The following is a 13,512-nucleotide window of genomic DNA, read 5'->3' on the forward strand; positions in this document are numbered from 1 at the left end:
CCAGCACTCAGGAGGCAGAGGTAGGCAGATCTCTGTGAGTTCAAGGCCACCCTGGTCTACATAGTGAGTTCCAGGCTAGCTGGAGCTAGAGGGAGACCCTATCTCAAAAAGACAAAAAAAAAAAAAAAAAAAAAAAAAAAAAGATTTGCATCCACTGGTTCCTCTTGTAACGTAGACAGTCAGGACACATCAGGTACAGAGTGCAATCCTGGAACAAGATGACCTACTCTGGCTTTGAGCCCACATTTATTAGGATCCTGTCCTCCCTCAAATAGTTGAATAAACACTTTAGTCTGCTAACCAGTCACTGACTTGGAAGAACCAGTCATGGTATTTGTTAAAATGCCCAGCTGTTTTCTAGAGCAGCAGGCCAGAATCAGATCACACTTCCACTGCCCTTCAGAATGGATGTAAATTTCCTATTCCTGCCAAAGATTAACTCACCTGACTTCCCATGTGGGAAAATTTTAAGTTTTATATACATCTTCAGAGATCCTTTTTAGATCTAATAATTCCACACTGAGGCATACCAGCAGTAATTGCTGAGTAACTTTGTTATGTAAGAAGCTGAAGCTCTGGGCTGAAGAAATGGCTCAGTGGTTAAGAGCACTGACTGCTCTTGCAGAGGACCCAGGTTCGATTCCCAGCACCCCTCCAGTTGCAGGGAATCTGACGCCCTCTTCTGACATCCGTGAGCACTGCAGGACTCCACTGCACTTACATGTAGGCAATACACTCATACACAAAAATAATAAAGCATATTTTTTTTTAAAAAAGCTGAAGCTCTCTGTACAAAGATGTTTCCAGATGCCTGAAGGGAAGCTCAGTAGCTTAAATGATAGAGCGTCACAACTGACTTACCAAATTCAAATCCCAGCAGGGTCAACTCAGGCTCTAGTAGAACTTGCTACATAAACTGAGCACAAGACAGCCTAGCACTCTGAGAAACTGAAAGCTTTTCAACTGTTGCTATTTATGAGGTCAGACAAGAGTGGGGAAAGTGGTGTCATCATTTAAACGAAGACGTAGCTGAGTTTCAGGCCTGAGTGCCCAGCAAGGGAGGCTGAGGAGGACCACAAGTCGAAGGCCTGTCTGGGGTACAGAGTGAGGGCAATTTAGTGAGAGCATCTCAAAATTTAAAAAATTCTGTGGTACAGGGCTTGCTTGGCCTGTGCACGACCCTGGGTTCAACAAAAGTCTTATTTCTGTTTATGTGGTGGTGGCATCTCATCTCTGCAGTGTGCTCTGGACAGAATGGAGAGACAAACTCCACTCTGCAAACACTCAAATGGGACCTCCTTTGGTAAGTGTTATCATGTGCATACAATGCCATTTCTAGTTCTATTCTTGCCCATTCCAACCTACTAAAACAAGACTAAAACTAGGATTTTCCTTAGTTTTTAAGGCCAACAAACCCTGGCGGAGAGCATGGACTCCCCCAGCTCAGAAGCAACACACCTGTCTCCAATAGGCCTACCACTGCTCCCATCAGCGGTGCATTCTCTCTTCAGAGCTGAGAACAGTACCCATCAGGCTTTCTCTAGGGTAACCCGGAGGTCTCCTACCCCACACCAGGTCGGTATTGGGCAGGCTAGCTTGAGAGAAGAGGAAAGTCTTAAAAACAATTTAAAATTCATTTTTCATCCAATCATAGGCCGCCTATAGACTGAGGATCTGAGCACTGTAGGCTAGTGTCTCTACTTGTTCCTGGACAGAGAAAGCCAACATGACTGTGATGACTGTGACATACCAGCACAGAGGAAAGTTACCTATCATGAGGCAGTGAGAAGCAAGGTTCAGGATCTTGTCCTGCAAAGGAGACCACTGTAAGGCACCAGTACTGTGAGAAGAGTGGTGGGATGGGAGCTGGGTGGCATGTCCATCCACTACCACCAGTGCATGGCTTTCAACTATTATATGGGCTGGCACCGAGGCAGTAATTCATCCTGTCAAATCTTAGGTGAACCCCAAATCTGGAAAGTGTTGGGGCTCCAATATAATGTCTACAGGAGCAACAGTGCTAACGTGAAAACCATCAGGGTGCCAAGTAGGGTCCCCTCCCTTAAAATACTGGAAAGACCACATCTTCAGGCACCCAGGTGAAGACTTCCCTCTGACAGCGAGTCCTGTCGCTTTCTGTTTGGAATCAAACAGACCAACTTTTAAAGCATCAGCGAACTTACACAGGCAGCGAAGATAAACATCACTCAGCAGAGGAAGTCTGAACAGCCAAGGCTAAATTGTCACCAAGTTTCAGGCATGGTACAAGGGCAAGTTCTGTTCTAGGCAACATGCCAGAAGCCACAGAGGTCCAATATTAATTCTCCCGGGAAGCACCAGTCCTCCTAAAAGCCATTTCACTCACAAAACGCACAACATTGCCAGATGGTAAAGTTACACGATCGGAACGAGTCCACCCCACTCTCCCCGGTAGAGGAAGAATAGCCGCCATAAGGAACTCTTGGGGACCACCCACTTAACACCACCCCTTCAATGTGCAAAGAGTTCTCCTAAAAATAAAACATCCTCGAGTTCCTTCCACTCCCCAAGTCGGAAGGCGATGCTTTCCAAGTCGTCAGCAGCCCGTACGGCGCGCGAGATGGATGCCCGCTGTGGACACCGAGTGCTCACCCGGAGCTGCCCAGACCCGAACCGGGCTCGGCCCGAGGTTGCAGCCGGGGCCGCCCGGCAGGAGTTCCAGGCGGACGCCCAGGCGGGGCTGCGGGCAGCTGGGGAGCCGGGCCGGGCCTCGAGGCGTCGGGCGCCCACCCCCGGCGTCGGCCAGGCGGCCTCTCCCGCGCGAGCCCCGCCGGCCGGTCGCGCCCGTACCTGCCGGACCCGGTGCAGGGCGTCCACGAAGCCCTCGGCCTTCATGCCCACAGGAGCGCTCTGCCCCTGCACCAGCTCCGCCATGGCCACCCCCGCCGCCGCCACCGCTCGGCTGCCCCCGGTCCGGCCTCCCGCTCTGCTCCGGGACCAGAAGCCGGAAAGGGAAAGTCGCCCGACTTCCGGCGGAAGCGCGCCCGTACCTGCCGGACCCGGTGCAGGGCGTCCACGAAGCCCTCGGCCTTCATGCCCACAGGAGCGCTCTGCCCCTGCACCAGCTCCGCCATGGCCACCCCCGCCGCCGCCACCGCTCGGCTGCCCCCGGTCCGGCCTCCCGCTCTGCTCCGGGACCAGAAGCCGGAAAGGGAAAGTCGCCCGACTTCCGGCGGAAGGGAAGGGAAGGGAAGGGAAGGGAAGGGAAGAGCAGGCAGGGCCCGCTCTGCGTTAGGCTAGGAGAGCCGCTTCTGCCAGGCTAGGTCTCGTGGCACGTGACTGCAGTCCATCCGGAAGTGGGGGCGTGGCCTCAGCGGGAGGGGCGGGCGCAGCGCGAGGGGCTTGCTGTCCATCAAGGCGGCCAGCTCGCGACCCCGCCCTTCGCTGGGGGCTTCTAGTCCCCACTCAGGTGTGGCTGCCAGGTGCCCGCCATCGGCTTTGGGGACCTGAGAGAGGAGAGATGAGGCTTTCCCAGGACGGCACCCCGAGCTGTCAGGGTACTCTGGGAATCCCTCCTTGAGATAGCCACCGGTCTGCAATATTGACCAGGACTGAGCACCTTGACATGCTACTAGGAGGCTCAGTACTCCAGAGTGGTAACGCTCGGTCTTTGCAGGGAGTCCCAGGCCGCAGGTCTGGCCGTCAGTTTGCTAGGGATGGGAAACACCGCTTCTCACTGGGGTTGCCTGGTGACACGGCTCCAGAAGGCCTCTCTCTTGCTGGAAAGCCAGCCTGGTGTCCTCTTTCACATTCTTTCTCTGGGGGAAACAGGAAATACCATAGGACCATCATTGCTTCCATGCCTGCTGAGGCTAGAGGCCTTCTCGGAATGTGCTTGAAAAAACTGTGCTTGTAGAACTAGGTACAGATTTCTCAAAGCAAAGAAAGGAATCTCAGTGGGAAATACACGTCTGCCTTCTGAGGGGGGTGCTCTTAGAGATGTGCGAACAGTCGCACCCCATGTGACCCAGGCGAGGTGGAGACAGGAGGTCATCTTGTGTTAGTGAGTTCTTGGCCAGCCTGGACTACATGAGACCTTGTCTTCAAAAGCTAAAACTTAGAAGCAAACAAAAGTTCCAGAAAAGTATCAGGGCTTAGTGGATTTGATGCATATATGGCAATTCCTGGTAGTTCCTAGTTGGCTGTGATTTTTAAAAAAATATTTTCGGTGTATGCGTGTATTGCCTGCACATATGTAAGTGCACCCATGTCGTGCACTGCCCGCAGAGGTTAGAAGAGGGCGTTGGATTCCCTGAAACTGGAGTTAGGGATGGTTGTTAGCTGCTATGTGGGTGCTGGGATTCAAACCTGGGTTCTCTGCAAGAATGTTCCAGTGCTCTTAACCACTGAGTCATCTCTCCAGCCCCAGGTTGTGATCCTTAGAGTAAAGCACTGTTGTCCTCCTGCCTTATAGTTCCCAAAGTCTGATCCCAAGAGTTTTAATAAAGAACCATGTTGTCCTGAATCGTCTTGAATTGTGCGTGTGTGTGTGTGTGTTATATGTTTGTGTTCATGTGGGTGTGTGCACGTGCATGAGGAATCCAGATGTCAATGTTAGGTGTCTTCCTCGGTTGCTCTTTACCTTAATTTTTGAGACAGGGTCTCTCACCGGTTCCTGGAGCTCATTAATTTCAGCAGGACTGCCAGCCAGTGAGCCTTAGGGATCTGCCTATCTCCATCCCCGCAGCTCTGGGGTTACGGACACTCTGCCAAAGTGCCACTTACATAAGTGGTGGGAATTGAATTCTGGTCCTTGGGCATACACAGCAGGCACTTTGCCACCTGAGCCATCTCCTGAGCCTTGTGTTTTGTTGTTGTTTTGTTGTTGATGAGACAGTCTCAGGTAGCCCAGGTTGGCTTCCATTCCTGATCCAACTGCCTCTTCCTCTTAAGTACTGGGATTGTAGGAATTTGTTACCCTGCGTGGCCCCATCTTAAATCCCTTATGAAGAAAGACAGGCACCAAGAAAACGGATACAACCTAGTATGATTTGGTGGCTAATTCCAAGGCAGGCAAGAGTAGCCTGGGACCCCACTTGTTTTGGATTATGTACACCCCCCTTTTCTAGTAAAAAGAAAAGTTATGCACTTGGCAGCCCAGCTCCTTAATCTTCACATTCTATGCACACACATCCCTTTTTGAACGAAGCACCTAGCAACTCAGGCCCCTACTGGCACTGGGCTGCATGTATACCCATCTCTGATTAATAGTATAGGTTTCCCTGCCTCTAACAAAATTAGACTGTGCGCTCTAGTAAATTCTTTAAGAATTCCCTATTTATAGTATTATGCCTATGTATAAATGAGTGTGCATGTGATTAAAATCAGATGCATTATGGGAAAGGACATTTACAGTAGGCAAAAAAAAAAAAAAAGATTATATGACCTAATCTGTCAATCAAAACAGAGGATCACCCTTACTACATCCCTTAATTACCAAACTCCTCCTCCTGTGGCCTCCATAAAAGGAATCCCAAACAACAACCAGGGCCTTGAGTATCTATACTTGGAAGTGCTTCGCCTAAATAAAGTTATTTTTTACTTCTGCAAATCCGTGTGAGCCATTGTTTTCAGTCTTTTGGATAAGAGGCCAAGAACCTGGAAACACTGACCCCAACCTACTGCAGCAGGTAACAGTTCTGCCCTCCCCTGCTGCCTCATGCCGTTGGAGTGTTGGGATTTGGAAAGCAGTATGAGGAAGAACTGGCCAGTAGTGGAATACAGATTATCAACTGGCCTGGAACTCGCTGTGTAGACCAGGCTGGCCTCCATCTCACAGAGGTCTGCCTGCCTCTGTCTCCCAAGTGCTGGGATGAAAGGCGTGTGCCACTATGCCCCGGCTCCTTTCTTTCATTTATTTATTTCTGTGTATGTGGAGATCAAAAGACAACTTTTGGGAGTCGGTTCTCTCCTTCCACCCCGTGGGGTCCAGGGATTGAACTCAAGCTTGGCAGTAAGCACTTTTACCCACTAAGCCACCTCACCAGCCCAGAAGCTCCCATTTTTCCTTGTATCCATAGAGTTTGGCATGTAGTAGGTGCTTAGGAAACTCTTTGAACTGAACAATGCTGAATCAGAATTAATTCCAAGATTATGGAAAAATAAAAAAATTTGGCCAAATTGCAAGATGGAAAACGATCACTTTCAGGGAAACCGTTTCAACCCATGTAGGGTCATGTATATGGGCAGTGTAGCCATTGCTAAGTGCCGTCTGGAAGCAGGAGCCAGCACATCTGGTGTGTCCAGTGTTTTCACCTTTCTCTGCTTGTGAACACCAAGGCCACAGCATCAGCCTTCAGGATAGAGATTATTCTACTGACCCCCATCAGTAATACTCTTGTTTTGCGTTCACTTTTTCAGCCGCCACTTCCTGTGAGTAGAAACAGAGTAAAACAATTAACTGCCACAAACACTGCATTCCAAGGTTTGGTCCCATGGTCACAGAATACCTAAGTAGGAAAGTAAGGTTCAGGTTCATCCTCTTTTTCTGGTTGAGTAACTCTAGCCTGATCAATTATCTCCCAGAGACCTAAAGGGGAAGATGACCCCAACCTGGCCAGGAATGCGGAATGTTCTACCATCCTGGGCTTTGTTACTTAACACTTATTCCATGCCTTTCTGCTGTGCTGCATTGCATGGTTGGCTTTCGATATTTGTTCAATGAGTGCATGTAAGTACTGTTGTCCAAAGAGGCTAGGGAAAGCTTCTCAGAGGTTAAATAAATCTAGAAGGGGAAGATGGTAGCACCCAGGTGTCATCTAGCACTCAGGAGATACAGACAGGAAGATAAGGAATTCAGGGTCATCCTCAGCTACACAGTGAGTTCCAGGCCAGCTGGAAACCCTGTGTCAAAATAATACTCCCCTTCCCTCCCAAATAAATAAAAACCCATGTACTGAGGTTGTGACTAGCTTTGCATATGAGACTGTCATCTAAATAAACTATTTCTCAAGCTGAAGAGAGGCTCAGTCAGTTTAAAAAAAAAAAAAAGAAGTGCCTCTTGCAGGAGCATGAGATCCTAAACTTAATTTCAGAGTCCACACAAAATGCCAGACATGGGGCTGGAGAGATGACTCAGTGGTTAAGAGTGCTGGCTGTGCTTGCAGAGGACCTAGGTTTGGTTCCCAGCACCTACATGATAGCTAACAACCCTCTGCAACTCCAGTTCCAGGGAATCTGATGCCCTCTTCCTGACTTCACTGGCACCAGGCATGCACATAGTGCGTGCAGGCAAAGACACTCAAATACATAAATAAAATAAATCTTTTTTTTTTTTTTTGAGAGCGAGAGAGAGGATATCACTAAGTAGCCTTAGTTGGCCTGGGACTCACTACATAGGCCAAGCTAGCCTCAAACTCACAGAGATCCACCTGCCTCTGCCTCCCCAATGCTGAGCATGGCAGTCAGTGCATGCTTGTAAACCCAGCACTGGGGAGGTGGAGACAGGAGGTTCCCTCTAACCAAATTGGGGTGCTCCAGTTTCAATGAGAGACCCTATCTCAAAAAAAAAAATAAGGTAGGTATCAATTGATAAAGATACTCAACATTGGCCTCTGGTTCCCACATGCATGAACACACATGCACAGGCCCCTATACAGATGTGTATACACGCATACCACACAAAGTAAGTAAATAAAGGAGCCATTCTCTGAGATGTGGCATTTGTTACTGCTGGTACTGGAACACTCCATCCTTAAATATTACCAACTAAAATCCACACTAAATGAAATCACATCAGCAAGAAGAGTCTAGGTTACATTATATTGACCATCCTTAAAATCACCGGCTCAGGATGGGCACAATGACTCTCAGCTATAATCTCAATATTTAGGAGATAGGAGGATTACCTTAAGTTTCAGGCCAGCCTAGGCTACATGAGACCCTGTCTCAGAAAAAAGTCAAGCAAAATCCAGATGTAGTGGCATGCACTGTTAATCCCAACACTTGTGTGCCTGAGACAGGTGGGTCGCTGTGGTCCTGACACCCAGGCCTTGACATTAGACCTTTCCCATGTCCAGGTACCAAGAAATTTTCTATCATTTTTCTGTTGCTCTTCTACAGCTCCAGTGGACCTTCACCGGTGCCCTGCAGAAAATGTAAATCACCTAATTGAATTTCTAGAGAGAAGAATCACAATCTGGGAAGTTAAAAAAATAAAAATAAAATTTCTCATTTTGCTGCTCGAGTGATGGCCTAGTGGTTAAGAGCACTTCTTGCTTTTCCAAGGCACCTGCACACACGTGACAGACATATACACACATACACATAAATAAAAATAAATCTTTTAAAAAATATTTATTTATTATTTTTATTTTATGTGTATGCGTGTATTGCCTGCGTGTAGGTAAGTGCACCTGTGTCATGCAATGCCTGCGGAGGACAGAAGAGGTTGTCGGATCCCCTGAAACTGGAGTTATGGGCAGTTGTTAGCTGCCATGTGGGTGCTGGGATTCGTTGTTAGCTGCCATGTGGGTGCTGGGATTCGAACACCGGGTCTTCTGCAAGAACAGCCAGTGTTCTTAACCACTGAGCCATCTCTCCAGCCCCATTAAAATAAATCTTTAAAACATGTATTTCTGAGGCCAGGCATGGTGGCACTCTGGAAGCAGAAGCAGACTGATCTGTGTGAGTTCAAGGCCAGCCTGGGCTACATAGTAAGTTCCGTGCCAGTTGGGACTATAGGGAGACCCTGGCTGAAAAAAACCAATATATTATTTCTGATCTTGAGGAGAAGGTATGCAGTCTTTCACTGTTTGTATGGTGTTAGCTGTCAAGTGGAGGAATTTCCCCTTGGTCCTTTGTTACCTGAGAAGTTGTTTTGTTCATTTGTAGTGCTAGGATCAAACTCAGGACCTTGAATGCTAAGCAAAGCATTCTACTACTGAGCTATATTCCCAGACCTTGCTGTTTGAGATAAAGTCTTGTAATGTAGCTCAAGCTGCCCTAAAATTCCCTAGATGGCTTGGGCTGGTCTTGAACTTGTTATTCTCCTGCCTCTGCCTCCTAAATGGCAGGATTCCAAGCACCATGCCTGGCTCAGAGTTTGCCTTAATCTAATATGGTTAGACAGACACAGAAATGAGTTGTCATGAAGGAACTCACAGATTGCTGGAAACAGAAGGCATGCCATGCCACAGGTGCCAGACCACACAGTGCCTCTCCCGGAAGGCCCTGGGGCAATTAGGAGGCACAGAAGATCGCTGTGTCTCTTTGGTGAAATGATCTTTTTATAATTTCATAATGTGCCTTTTATTTACAGTAATGTTTTAGAGACATTTATCTGATGTTAATGTATCCATTTCAGCTCTAAAATTATTGTTTTCTTGACATATCTTTATTTATTTATTTATTTATTTATTTAGTCTTTTTTGAGACAGGGACACCCTGTAGTTGGCTTTCAATTCACAGAGATCCACTTGCCTCTGCCTCCCAAGTTCTGGGATTAAAGGCATGTACCACCACGCCTGGTCTGTTTTTATTTTTACCTTATCTGTATCTTTATATTGAAATTAGGTTTCTTATAGACAGCACATAACTGAGGCTTAAATTCAATTCAGGGACTGGCCAGTGGGGGCAAAGGTACTTGCCACCAAGCCTGATCACCTGAGTTTGATCCCCAGTTCCCACTGGTGGTAGAAGAGAATAGACTCCTAAAAACTGTCCTCTCACCTCTACATGCACACCAAGCACTGTGCATGCACGTGCACACACACACATGCACACACAAACATGCACACACACACAAATAAATAAATGAATACTTAGAATTTAATCCAGGGGCTGGTAAGGTGGCAGAGCAGGTGAGGACGCTTATCATAAAACCTGATGATGTGGGTTTGAGCCCTTGAACCCATATAGTGGAAGGAGAGAACTCGCTCCTGTGAGTTGCCCTCTGGTTTCCACATGCATGCTGTGAGATGTCCAGACACATACATGTACCCACAGATATACACACAAATGAAAAACTGGAAAAGCATAATAATAAATTCATTCCAGGGGCTGGGAGATGACTTGGAGGGTGAAGTCCTTGCTGTGAAGGATTGAGGACTGCAGTTTGGATCCCTAGCACCCACATAAATGCCAGTTAGGCATCATGGCTCACCTGTGATCTCAGCTCTTGAGAAGCAGAGACAGAGGATCCTTGTAGTAAGCTGGCTAGCTAAACTCATCAAATGGCAAGCCCTTAGTTCCAATGAGATAACCAGCCTCAGTATTTAAAGTGTAGAGACACGTTCCCTTACACACATTCACATGCAAAGAAAAAAAATCAATCAATCCTTTGTTGAGGCAGGCTCTCACTGTGTAGCCAAGGCTGGCCTTGAACCTGGGACCTTCCTGTCTTAGTCCCTCCAGTCCTTAGGTTACCTTCAGGCTTGGCAACCATGTCTGGCTCAATCTCTGTCTTTTAACTGGTGTGTTTAGACAGTTTACATTTATTGAAATTACTGATTTGATTGATTTAGGGTCACCAAGTTATTGATTATATTATACTTGTTGCCTCTTTTTTGGTTATTCTCTGTATCTTCCTCTAGATTGTTTGACAGGGGGAGAGAGAGAGAGAGAGAGAGAGAGAGAGAGAGATTAATTTATGTAGCCCAGGTGGCCACAAGCTCCCTATGTAACTGAGGATGACTTTGAACTTTTGAACTCCTGAGCCCCCTGTTTCTGTCTACAAAGTACTAAATCAGTGGCATACAGCACTCTGCCTGGCTGATTTTGTGGGTTTCATTTGTTTTTGAGACAGGGTCTCTCTGTAACCCAGCCCGGCCTAGAACTCAATATGTAGACCAGGCTGACTTCAAACTCAGACATCTATCTGCGTGTCTCTGCCTCCTAAGTGCTGAGAATTAATGGTATGTACCACCACACCTAGTCTTATTTCCTTTTTAAGACTGAATAATATTCCATTTCTAGGCATTCAACATTTGTGTTTCCACTTACCTTCTGATGGATACTAGGTGACTTCCAGCTTTTGACTGTTTTGAATACTGTTACAATGAACATGGACATACAAACACCTGCTTGAGGCTCTACTTTCCATAGAACTGGATTTTAATTCACATTTTCCCAAATACTAATCTACAGAAAGATGAGTCATAACCTTACCACTTGGGAGGCTGAGGCAGGAGCATCACTGTGAGTTCACAGTGAGTTCCAGGCCAACCTGTGCTACCTTATGAGACCCTGTCTCTAAAAACAATGGTTGGAGAGATGTCTTGGCTGGTAAAGTGCCTGCCATGCAAGCATGAAGATCCAGTACGATCCCTAGCACAGTGCAGAGGCCTGTCAGGGTGCATGGGCACACTTGCCATCCCAGGGCTGAGGAGGTAGAGACAGTGAGAGTCCCTGAGTCAGAAAACAGATGGAACGGTAGTGCACGCCTTCCATCTCAGCACTCAGGAGGCAGAGGAAGGTGGATCTCTGTGAGTTCAAGGCTATTCTGGTCTACATAGTGAGTCCTAGGCCAGTCAAGGGCTACATAGTGAGACCTTATGACGATAAATAAATGAATAAAGCAGGAAAACAATTGAGGAAGAGACCAATGTTGACCTTCAGCTGACGCATGCGTGCTCGCCTACTCAACATAAGCAGGCATACACAAATATATACCCACATACCCTCTCCAAAATAAAAAAAAAAGGAAGAAAATCAGAAGCTGAGCATGGTCACCCACACCTGTAATTCCAGCACTTGGGAAGTAGAGACAGGAGGACCAGGAGTTCAAAAGCATCCTCAGTGACATACCAAGTTCAGCACCAATCTGGGCTACACGAGATGCTGTCTCAAAAACCTAAACAATAACAGCAACAACTCTGCCTTTAGATTCTCCAAATTAGGGATACAGTTAAAAATTATCATATTTAAACTTTTTTTTATAGGTGTAGTCTGACATCCTTGATTTTTTTTTTCTTTTTCTTTTTCTTTTTCTTTTTTTTTTTTTTCTTTTTGAGACAGAGTCTCCCTCTAGCCCCAGCTGACCTGAAATTCATTTGGTAGACCAGGCTGGCCTTGAACTCACAGAGATCCACCTGCTTCTGCCTTCCAAGTGCTGGGGATTAAAGGCATGCACCACCACGCCCAGTGATATTTTGTTTTAATTGTGTGTGTGCAGGATTTTCTGTGTGAGTACAGGCACACTTGTGCCACTGTGTGTGGAGGTCAGAGGACAATGTTTGGGAGTCTGTAGTTGCCTTCCACCATGGGTTTCAGGGATTGAACTCAGGTGATCAGGTTTACATGGTAAGTGCTATTACCCACTGAGTTATCTCATGGATTCAGCACGTGTGTAATATTATGAATGGGGTTGAAGCTGAAATATCTGGGGTGGATAAGGCAGACAGGCATCCCTCTTGAGTTCATAGGTTCTAGGCCTGGTCAGGGGCCTCCTAGGAACACTTTTTTTCTTTTTTTCCGCTATAGTCTGGCTGTTGTGCTTGGCTCAGTCCTGGCTCTGGTGCCAGGGCCGGGGACAATGGCTGCTTCATTAGAACAAGACTACATGAAACAGGAAGAGTGCAAAGCTTCCAAAGAAAATTCCTCCTCCCCATCCTCCCCCTCCTCCCCATCCCCAGGCAGGCTATTTCATCTTCTGCACAAATCAGTGGCTTGGATTGCCCCAAGGAACAAAACCCTGGAGGGCTGGGTCTGTGCTTAGCCTGTGGCTCCTAGAACTGTGGCTGAATTGCAGGCGACCTTTGTCATGCCAGGGCTCTTGCTTCTGGTGACAGGAGCCTTTCTGGTTTTTCTTGTTCATCATCCTAAGGACTTCAAGGCTCAAGGATAGAGGCTATAACTATAGGCCTGGGCTGAGGATACTTTTTGATCTGTCTTCCAAAGTCTAAAGGGAAAACAGAAGATCTCCTAGAGAGTCCCTTCCCCAGCTGAAATGGACAGGTGGGAGAGAAGGAGCAGAGCTGTGATGCAGCTCAACTGGTGGAGTGCTTGCCTAGCATCTGTGGGAAGCCCTGGGCTCCATCCCCAGGACCTCAGAAACCAGGTGTGGTGGTACACTTGGGAGGTGGAAGCAGGAGGAGAAAGATGATCCTTTTGTTTCCTCTCCTGTTGCTATAATAAAATACTCTGATAAAGCAACTGAAGGCAGAGAGGGTTCATTGTAGCTCACAGTTCATCACAGCAGGGAAGTCACAGCAGTGGCTAATACAATCAAGGCAATTCCCCCACAGGCATGTGCAGAAGCCTATCCCCCAGGTGAGTCTAGATTCCATCAAGTTGACAATTAACCCTAACCATCAGTTACATAATGACTTCAAGGTTAGTCTGGGCTAGGGACCCTATCTAAAAGAAAAAAAAAAATGCTTTTTTGAAATTTATTTTTAATTTTATTTTATGTGTATGAGTATATTGCCTGCATGTATGTGAGTGCACCCGTGTCGTGCAGTGCCTCAGAGGTCAGAAGAAGGCTTTGGATTCCCCTGGAACTGGAGTTAAGGATGGTTTGTAGCTGCCATGTGG

At 47.2% G+C, this 13,512-nt stretch overlaps 1 protein-coding gene across 14 annotated transcripts in view; it reads right to left on the reverse strand.

The window, feature by feature from the left end:
• The window catches only part of Fubp3 (far upstream element binding protein 3), a 57,574-nt gene extending 54,366 nt beyond the window's left edge, over nucleotides 1-3,208 (reverse strand). For 5 of the 14 annotated variants that reach the window (XM_008825774.3, XM_029560123.1, XM_008825808.3 and 2 more), the window contains exon 1: nucleotides 2,830-2,997. In XM_008825774.3, the coding sequence (XP_008823996.1) occupies nucleotides 2,830-2,913 (84 nt within the window). In that variant the 5' untranslated portion in view covers nucleotides 2,914-2,997. Of the gene's footprint in view, nucleotides 1-2,631; nucleotides 2,780-2,829; nucleotides 2,998-3,029 lie in introns of those variants that run through there. The other 9 variants (XM_029560092.1, XM_029560105.1, XM_029560091.1 and 6 more) reach the window with 4 other exon arrangements.
• Nucleotides 3,209-13,512: the final 10,304 nt, after the last annotated feature.

The sequence above is a fragment of the Nannospalax galili genome, unplaced genomic scaffold (genome assembly GCF_000622305.1).
Source record: "Nannospalax galili isolate Female #2095 unplaced genomic scaffold, S.galili_v1.0 scaffold290, whole genome shotgun sequence".
NCBI lineage: Eukaryota > Metazoa > Chordata > Mammalia > Rodentia > Spalacidae > Nannospalax > Nannospalax galili.